The sequence below is a fragment of the Equus asinus genome, chromosome 2, assembly GCF_041296235.1.
Source record: "Equus asinus isolate D_3611 breed Donkey chromosome 2, EquAss-T2T_v2, whole genome shotgun sequence".
Lineage (NCBI taxonomy): Eukaryota > Metazoa > Chordata > Mammalia > Perissodactyla > Equidae > Equus > Equus asinus.
The window spans coordinates 163,271,009-163,279,983 of NC_091791.1; the positions used below are offsets into that span (position 1 = coordinate 163,271,009).

Below are 8,975 nucleotides of genomic sequence, written 5' to 3' on the forward strand. Positions count from 1 at the left end.
TTTTCCTGCTAAGAATAGTCTGTGGAAGGATGGGGTAATGGTACAGGGAGTGAAAAGTTAGTAGTGCATTGCAGAAATTAATGGAAGAGAGAGATGGTGGCTTGGGGAGCAATGCAGATGGGAAATGTGGTGAGATTTTGAAGGGTTAGCAAACAGGATTTACTGATTGATGAGATATTGGACGTGAGAGAAATGACTCCAAGTGTTTTGGTTTAAGCAACTGGAAGGATGAATTTGACATCACTTACAATAGAGGAGCTGGTAAAAGCAGAAGCTCAATTTTGTGTATATTGAATTCAGTATGTTTACTGGATACCCAAATGAAAATGTAAAGTAGGCATCTGGATAAGCAAGTGTGATATACAGGGTAGAAATCTGAGCAAGAGATTGACACATAGATGTTGTTTAAAGGCATGGTACTAGATGAGATAACCTAGAGATGAGTACAGAGAGAAAATACATGAGGTTAAAAACCTGAGCCTTGGTATTCACAAAGATTATGAGATCAGAAAGAGGGTGAATAATTATGAATGGAGACTAAGAAGGAGCCCCCAGTGACATAGAAGAAAAACCAGGATTGTGTGGTGCCTGGGAAGACAAACAAAGAAAATTTGTGTGAAGGGTGGAGGAAATAACTATGATCAAAAGATGAAGACTGAGAATTGATCACTGGATTTAGATATAAATGTCACGGGGGAACTAAAAGACAAGTTTTAATCGAGGTACATTTGGTAAATTTTGATTAGAGTGGATTTGAAAGAAAACAAGGAGAGAAGAATTAGACAAAGGGAGCAGAGACAACTCTTTTGAGAAATTTTGCTGGAAAGGTCTTTAGAGAAATGGAGCAGTATCCAGAAAGGGAAGGTGGATCAAGAGATTTTAGTATGGTAGGAGATATAACACATGGTGAGGGCTGAAGGGGATGATAAAACACAGCGGAAACATTGATCATATAGAAGCGACCAAGGAAAAGCAAGAGTGGTTCTTGAGTGCACAGGAGGGAAGGGTTATAATGAATGAGGTAAGGGTTTACTTAGACACTGGTTACATTGCCTTAAAAGGAAGAGAGGAGGAAATATTTTTTTCTTCTGCCCAAGTGAGCTATAATTCTGTACCTTTTCTCAAAATTGATCTAACAGCTAATTTTCTTTCTTGCGGTGGTTGCTCATGCCTGATATTTTGATTTTTCCCTATAAAATAAATGGGCGACACTGCACCTTTATTCAGTACTTTGACAGAATTTGCGTCAAAGAGGTATGCCATAGAGAAACACAGGACAGAATTTTTCACTTCTGTGTTTAAAGATGAAACCAAGTGTTATTAGTTATATAATTCCTTTTAATTCATAGATTGAAATTATGCAGTGAAAACAAGACTTGCTCTGCAATGCCGTTCTGAGGATTCAATGAAATAACACACAAAAGGATTGATTTCCAAAATTGCTTTAATTTCACATCTTAAAATGTTCTTCTTTTTAAAGTAAGCTCAAAAAATTATGTATGCAAGGTTTTAAAAATACTTTTCTGTATTTTCACATTTTTAAGATGAATATGCACTATTCAAATTATCATAAAATGATTAAAAATTTAAAAATTCACTTTAAATATTTCTATGGAATGACTATATAGTCACCATAAAATAAAGATTCAAAATAGCTCTAGAATATGGCAATAAGTCTCTTTGTCATAACAAAAGTACAAACCTCTTATTTCCTCTCGTTAACAGCTTCTCTGCTTGACTACCCTGGGAAAACCGAAACAATCATGGACAATAATTCCCCAGGCCATGTGCTCAGTCTGGCAATCCCAGATCTCTGTAATATCACTGGTCACTCCCCTCTGGGGCTATAATTAGCTTTCACTCTTACTGTGACATTGTTTTATACAGCTATTTGTGTGAGTCTGTAATGATCCTGAGTAAGGCCTGGTTGATCTTTTCGGAGACCACATATGAACGTGTAGTCATGCTGATCTCTTAGTTCCCTTGGCAAAACAGGTAGGTGAGGGGGATAAAAATAGTAGGAAATCAGAGAGCAACAGTTCTCTGTTCTAAGGATAGAGAAGGTTTTGCTCATGTGATAAAGATTTTCTCAAGTCAGATCCGCTCTCTTACAGCAGTCTCTTAATTGGGCTTCTCTTTTTTGTTCCTTCCAGTTTATCTGACACACTGAAAAATAAATCATCTCCTCAAGCACTGGTCTCAGCATTAATTCCTTGCTCTGAAGTCTTTGCTTCCATCAATTTATTAACAATGCTCAGTCATCTTAAGTTAGAGCCTAAGGTGAGGTAAAACTAGTCTCAACTTTGTTATCTTACTTTCCACTGGTCTCTTAAACAATTTTTGCTCTCTGGGCAGCCTTCACTCTTCACCATTATCCTAGAGAACCTTGAACTTACCTCTCATTTCTCATATTGTACCATCTGCTTGAAATGATCCTTCAAACTCCATCTTTACATATTGTAATATTTAGTATTTATAAAAGCTCTGTTTAATGCCATGTTTTCCACTTTGTCTTTTCTGATCACCATAGCTACAATTTCTCCTTCCAGTCAACTCAGGTATTACTAAATCTATAATATTCATCTTACTATGCTTGTTGGATGCTTACTTAAAATATTAGATGGGCATTGTCTTTCTAAGCAACTAACAGAGAATAGATACTCAGTAAATACATTTTATTAAGAGAAAGTTAAATGAGAAGGCATGGTAGAATAGGAATAAACAGAACTAGGACTGCACTGGCCTCAGTTGCCATCTTCATCCATAACTGATTGTTTGACATGCATAAACCCTGTTTGTGTTTTCCTTTTGTACAGGGTTAGCAACAGCTATAGGTAAAGAATGCGAAGTGGATCTTGAAAAAAAATGGTAGTTTTGGAGCAAAAGTCTTATTCCCTGAGAAGCAGGTATTTATGGGATTGCCTCCTCTTCCTATGCAAGTTTATGAAAATGTTTGTGTGGATGGACACAACCTTTGCAAATTCCATTCAGCGTCACCTCCTCAATGCTGATGCTAATGATCAATGTTACCTGAGTTGTTCAAGAAACCCTTCAAAATAGTTTTTGTGAGAATTTATCCATGGATTTGGCTATTGGGAGAGGAGTGATTAGGGTAAATAGAACAGTCTACTTGTTATTTGTCAGAGCACAGACTTCTCACAAAGCAATCCCTGAACAATGTCTCCACTTAGGAGCAAAATTATTCTATGGAAAATGTTCCTAAAAAAGATCTTCAAGATACTGGACATCAGCATAGACAGGAAAACCTAACTGGAAACCAGCCCCACTTGATTACCTCAGCATAATGGTTTCAGAATTAAAGAATTTTTCATACTTGGAACTGAGAATTTGGCCGTATAGCCTCCTGGTCCTTACTTTGGGTTAGGTATCACTTATTGTGCCCCCTGATAATAATGAAAACAGGACTTATAGACTTCAAAGCCCGAGCTACTTACAGCTGTATATAAGCTTCTCAAATCAGAGTAGCAGTTATAACTTATGGATGATTTAACTTGGCATTGCATTATTAAAACGATCTGTCCATTATCTGTGTGATATTCAAGGAAATGGTGTGAACCTGGCTGGGCAGGTACTGAAGGAGTTTGTTTTTTTGAAATGAATCGCTTGATTAGAGGTGGGAGATGGATCTTCCTATTTACTTTTATCTGGACTCTTCTGAACTTCTTCCCACTGTCCTTGTATGCTTTCTTTGTTCTCTCTCTCTTTACTTTTTTATCATAATGCATTTCTCTTCTAATATCTCTTTTCCTTGTTTCTTTCTCTCTTTTCATATTCTTTCTTTCTACTTTCTCTCTTCCTTATTCCTTTCTACCTCTCAGATTATTGCCAAACCTCATGAAATTAAGTTTAATGCTGGATGAAGGTTTGCGGAGGAAAGTCTCCTCCTATCCTCAAGCTAGATATGTGTTATAGAGGATGGGATGCCTCTGGATAGAGACTATTAGTTATGGTTACTATCAATTTGGGATCAGAAATATCCTTGTCTACATGTGGAATCTATTATAAAAGGTTGTAGAGAGAGAAGAGCATCAGAGTCATGGCTCCTGGAGTGTGGAGGAGTTTAACCTCTCCTTCTGGAAATATTTATTGAGTTTCAAACCTATTTAGGAACTTTGGGTGATATAAAAATGAAAATGTTAAAGCATTATGATTAACAGCAAAAGACTACAGATTACAGATCAAGGTGTTTACCACTCACATTAAAAGGACAGAACACATTCCATTCTCTTCCTGAAATCCTTGACCTCACTGGTTACTGGTCCTTCCTTTGAACTTGGATTATTTTTTTCTCACACATTAAGTAATAATATTCTCTACACATCATCTGGCATATATTGTATACTATGTTATATTATAGCTATTAGATGCACAATTTATGTCTTTGCAATGAATTCATTGAGTTTGTGACTTAAAAAGAGTTAGAAGATATGAAACCCTGACCTTATGGACTGGAATTGTCAAGAAAAGATTAATGAAATAATTGAGAACTCATTGATTTTGAGGAGAGCGAAATATAGAGAGGCAGAAACGATAATAGTGGGATTACAAATTTTCTTTCAGATATTATACCATTATTGTGCCTTTCCAAATGAGCACCAAAATAAGAAGAGTGAGCACTCAAAGTATGGTAGCAATGAATAATCTCATTTCTGTTGTGGAAGATCAGAATTTTCCACCCCCAAATGTGTCTCCTTGGCATGAGCATTATTTTGGGCTGGTTAGTTTTAAAAACTATAGGCGTGGAAGAAGGTCTGAAAAAGTGAAATTTACCCTTTGTAAGAAATATTTTCATTTGTAAAGGAAATCTCCATCTGTAAAGGTATCTCCAGCTCTGTATTAGGAAGAAGGGAGGATGACCCTATCTCTAGAAACTCTTATCAACATGGGAAGAAAGGACTGAAATCTGCATAATAATCGTACTCTTGCTTTCTATGCTTTTCTGGTAATCTCCTGTAACTGACTCCTCCCACCCCAAACATCCTCCTTTGTCTTTAGCTAAAGATGTTATTTAAAGGAACAGCCTCCACCATTTTTGTGAGTTGCTCAGTTTTCCTGAGTCTCTCCATGTGTACATATCATAAAGCTTTGTTTGATTTTCTCCTATTATTCTGTGTCATGTCAATTTAATTTGTAGCCCAGCCAGAAGGACCCAGTGGGTAGAGGAAATGTTCTTCCTCCCCTACACTGTGTATAGTTTACTTCTAACATTTGATTGGTCACTTTTTTTGTATTTAGTTATTGTTGTCATGAAAAGTAATTGAGTGCAAATAATAGGTTGTTTGTGCAAATGTTGGTGTTTGGTGTCAATTTTAACTCTGAAAATCACACTTTTAATTTTGATTTTTTACTCTTCTTATGTTATTTTCTACAGGATCTACAGTTTCTGGATCAGGAATGTAGAGGCACGAGTTCTTGTCTTCATTTCTGTCACTAGTGTGACTATGAGCAATCACTTTATGTTTTTGAGTCTCAGGTTTTTCATCTGAACAGTCATCAGCCTGGACCAGGCCATCTCTTCGATCAAAGTATCGGTATGATACAACTGGGTGTTTATGCTTGCCCACACAAAACTCTTCAGATTTTTTCATCAATAACTGTGTATTTATGTCCCTTCCCCCAGTCCCTCCATCATTCACCCTTGCATTTCATCCCATCAGTCCTCTTCATTTTGTCTCTCCCACAATGAGGAGCACATGTAGTTTCCTGTTCTCCAGCTCAAGCTCACAGATTTCTGAAGACTGAAGAGGTTATGGTTATAGAATGTGTGTATCTTGAGACGAGGGACTGTAGGCTCAGGAGGTGACAGCAGAATCATTTGAATTAGTTGAGTATGGAGAATCTCAGCTCAGAAGTGGTGAGCAAGAATTAAGATCAGATCACAGTGAGAGCTTCTGGAAGTTTTGCAGCAGAGGGATGTGTTAGGATAGGTGAGAGCATCAACTTGACATATTTTTGTGAGAATATTCTTCAAATTTCTGCAGTTATGTCTATAAAAGGAGAAGAATGTCAGTAAACTTGTACTTCTGCATTTCAGCACCTTATAAGGGAATAAAACTTCAGGAGCTGTTTTCAGGGTTCACCCTCTACTGAGCATTGACTATGGTGGGTATTTGGACACAGAGCAATGGAATCCTCTCCACCCCCTCCGTCCTTTCTCCACCTAAACACACAAACATACTCGAAATTTAAAAGCCACCAACCCTTTAGTATCAGCTTATGTACATGTGATCAAATGAAGGAGAAAGCTCTGGTGCTCTCATATAATGTTACTGAAGTTTGAACTTCTCATTTGAAAACGGGCTAAAATCTCAAAAGTACAAGTGACCTCAGAGATGCAACATACCTGCATGGATTTCAGACACAATAAGCATGATGATATCGAATATCACAGCCAGTTACAATAAAGGAGAATATTGAATACTCTAAAAGAACAGAGATACCACTGAGCAGAAAAAGGGAGTGGGTGGGTGAGGCTGAAGCACTGATGAAGAAAAACTTAGTATTTCATTGTTTCCAAGTGCTGGCCTTCAGCTCCTTAGATGTATGGACAAACAGAAGGTATTCACAGGTGTATTTCACATCCTTCTGGTGAGAAAAGCACATGCTTTAGCAGAAACTAGGATAAAATCCCAAATACTTGTCCATATATTAGGCCTAGATCAAGGTTTTACTGGGAAAGATATAGGCTCCAGAGGAAACTTTATTGAGTAGTGTGGCCAGTAGAAAGTTCTGTATAATTTTGACGGAATACTTAAAAAATGGGAAGATCCAGTGGATGGACCTTGAGGATATTATGGTAAGTGAAATACACCAGTCACAAAAAGACAAATATTGTGTGATTCCATTTATACAAAGTAGTAAAGTAGTCAAACTCATAGAAATAGAAAGTGGAATGGTGGTTACCAGATCCTGGGGGTGAGGGAAAGGGGAGTGGTTCTTTAACGGGTATAGAATTTCATACCAGCAAGATGAAAATGTTCTGGAGGTCTGTTTCACAACAATGTGAATGTATTTAATAGTGCTATTGAACTGTACACTTAAAAGGGTTAATATGGTACATTTTATGTTGTGTGTTTCTTACCACAATATAAAAAATGGGAAGATTTAGAAGCTCATATGCTTGCTCTTTTCCTACTCTTGCCTGGTTCGGAAGTTTCGTATTCGTCAGTTTCATTTATCTTAATCTCAGTCTACATCCTATTCTATAGTTTGTTTCTTCTTAATTCAGTCCCATCTCATGTTTCAGAAAACTCTCACTCCTTGATGGTGGTCTATCAATTAACCATAGTTTTTCCCCAACTCTAATCTCTGAGTGTAAACCGTATGGAGAGAAGAAAATGAAAATGCTCATAAAAGGGAGATGAAACCTATCGATATGGGAAAGTAGGGTAAGATATAATATGTATACCTGTCTAGTTTCCCCTGGGAGTAATTAACTAAGTATATTTCCACCTGCTATCTCGCTCCCTTTGTAAGTATACTTTATTGCTTGTATATTTTGTTTCTTGCTGCGTGATCCTGTGAAGCTGTTGTTATTGTCTAATTCTCCTATTAATTTCAGGCTATGAGAGCTTTTGCTGATAGTTCCAATCATGATATATCTCTTGAGTTGTGCTTATATAACCATCATCATCATCACCATCATAATCATTATTTGCATGTGTGAAGAATTATATAAGCGGGGCAGTTCTCATTAACAACATGAACAGTGAAACATAAAAATTAATACCACTATCATCCCTAATAATCACAATTTCCTATTTTCTTAGTTCTTATAATTTGAGTCACAGCACAGTTGTTTGGAGCAATGGATAGAGGGAATCACTCAGTCGTGTCTGAGATTGTGTTTCTGGGACTCACTCATTCTTGGGAGATCCAGCTTCTCCTCTTGGTGTTCTCTTCTGTGCTCTATGTTGCAAGCATGACTGGAAACATGCTCATTCTGTTGTCTGTGACCACTGATCCCCATTTACACTCCCCCATGTACTTTCTACTAGCCAATCTCTCCATCGTTGACCTGGGAGTCTGCTCCACTGCTGCCCCCAAGATGATTTATGACCTTTTCAGAAAGCGTAAAGTCATCTCCCTTGGAGGCTGCATTGTTCAGATCTTCTTCATCCACGTCCTTGGAGTTGTGGAGATTGTTCTGCTCATAGCCATGGCCTTTGACAGATATGTTGCCATATGTAAGCCTCTCCACTATCTCACCATTATGAGCCCAAAAATGTGTGTTTTGTTTCTGGCTGCTGCCTGGGCCATTGGTACTATTCACTCACTGTTCCAACTAGCATTCATTGTTAATCTATCCTTCTGTGGCCCTAATGTATTGGACAGCTTTTACTGTGACCTTCCTCGGCTCCTCAGACTGGCCTGTACAGATACCTACAGATTGCAGTTCATGGTCACCATCAACAGTGGGTTTCTTTGTGTTGGCTCTTTCTTTATACTCATCATTTCCTACATCTTCATCCTGTTTACTGTTTGGAAACATTACTCAAGTGGTTCATCCAAGGCCCTCTCCACTTTGTCAGCTCACATTACTGTGGTATTTTTTTTCTTTGGTCCAACCATGTTTGTCTATACATGGCCACATCCCAATTCCCAAATGGACAAGTTTCTTGCTCTCTCTGATGCTGTTCTCACTCCTTTTTTAAATCCAGTCATCTACACATTCAGAAATAAAGACATGCAGGCAGCAATGAAGAGATTTTTCAGACCATTAGTGATTTTTAGAAAGATATCATAAATACTGTTATAAGGTCTTTATCCTGATCATCATATAGCCTGTATCTGGACTTTGAGAATTGGCTTCTTTGCTGCATCAGCAACTAATTTAACTGTTACCACACTCCTCAAGAAAGTTCCTCTTCCTGAAGAAGAATGAATATTTAGACAACATCTCATTTGAAAACTTATAGTGATCAATATAGCATTGCATATATATGTACTAATTA

The 8,975-nt window shown here is 37.5% G+C and overlaps 1 protein-coding gene across 1 annotated transcript; it reads left to right on the forward strand.

Moving 5' to 3' along the window:
• The first annotated feature begins 7,822 nt into the window (after positions 1 to 7,822).
• On the forward strand, positions 7,823 to 8,767 carry LOC106833415 (olfactory receptor 4F3/4F16/4F29-like). Its single transcript, XM_014844606.3, has one exon. The coding sequence runs from the start codon at positions 7,829 to 7,831 to the stop codon at positions 8,765 to 8,767; it is 939 nt and encodes a 312-aa protein (XP_014700092.1). The 5' UTR covers positions 7,823 to 7,828.
• The last annotated feature ends 208 nt before the right edge of the window (positions 8,768 to 8,975 follow it).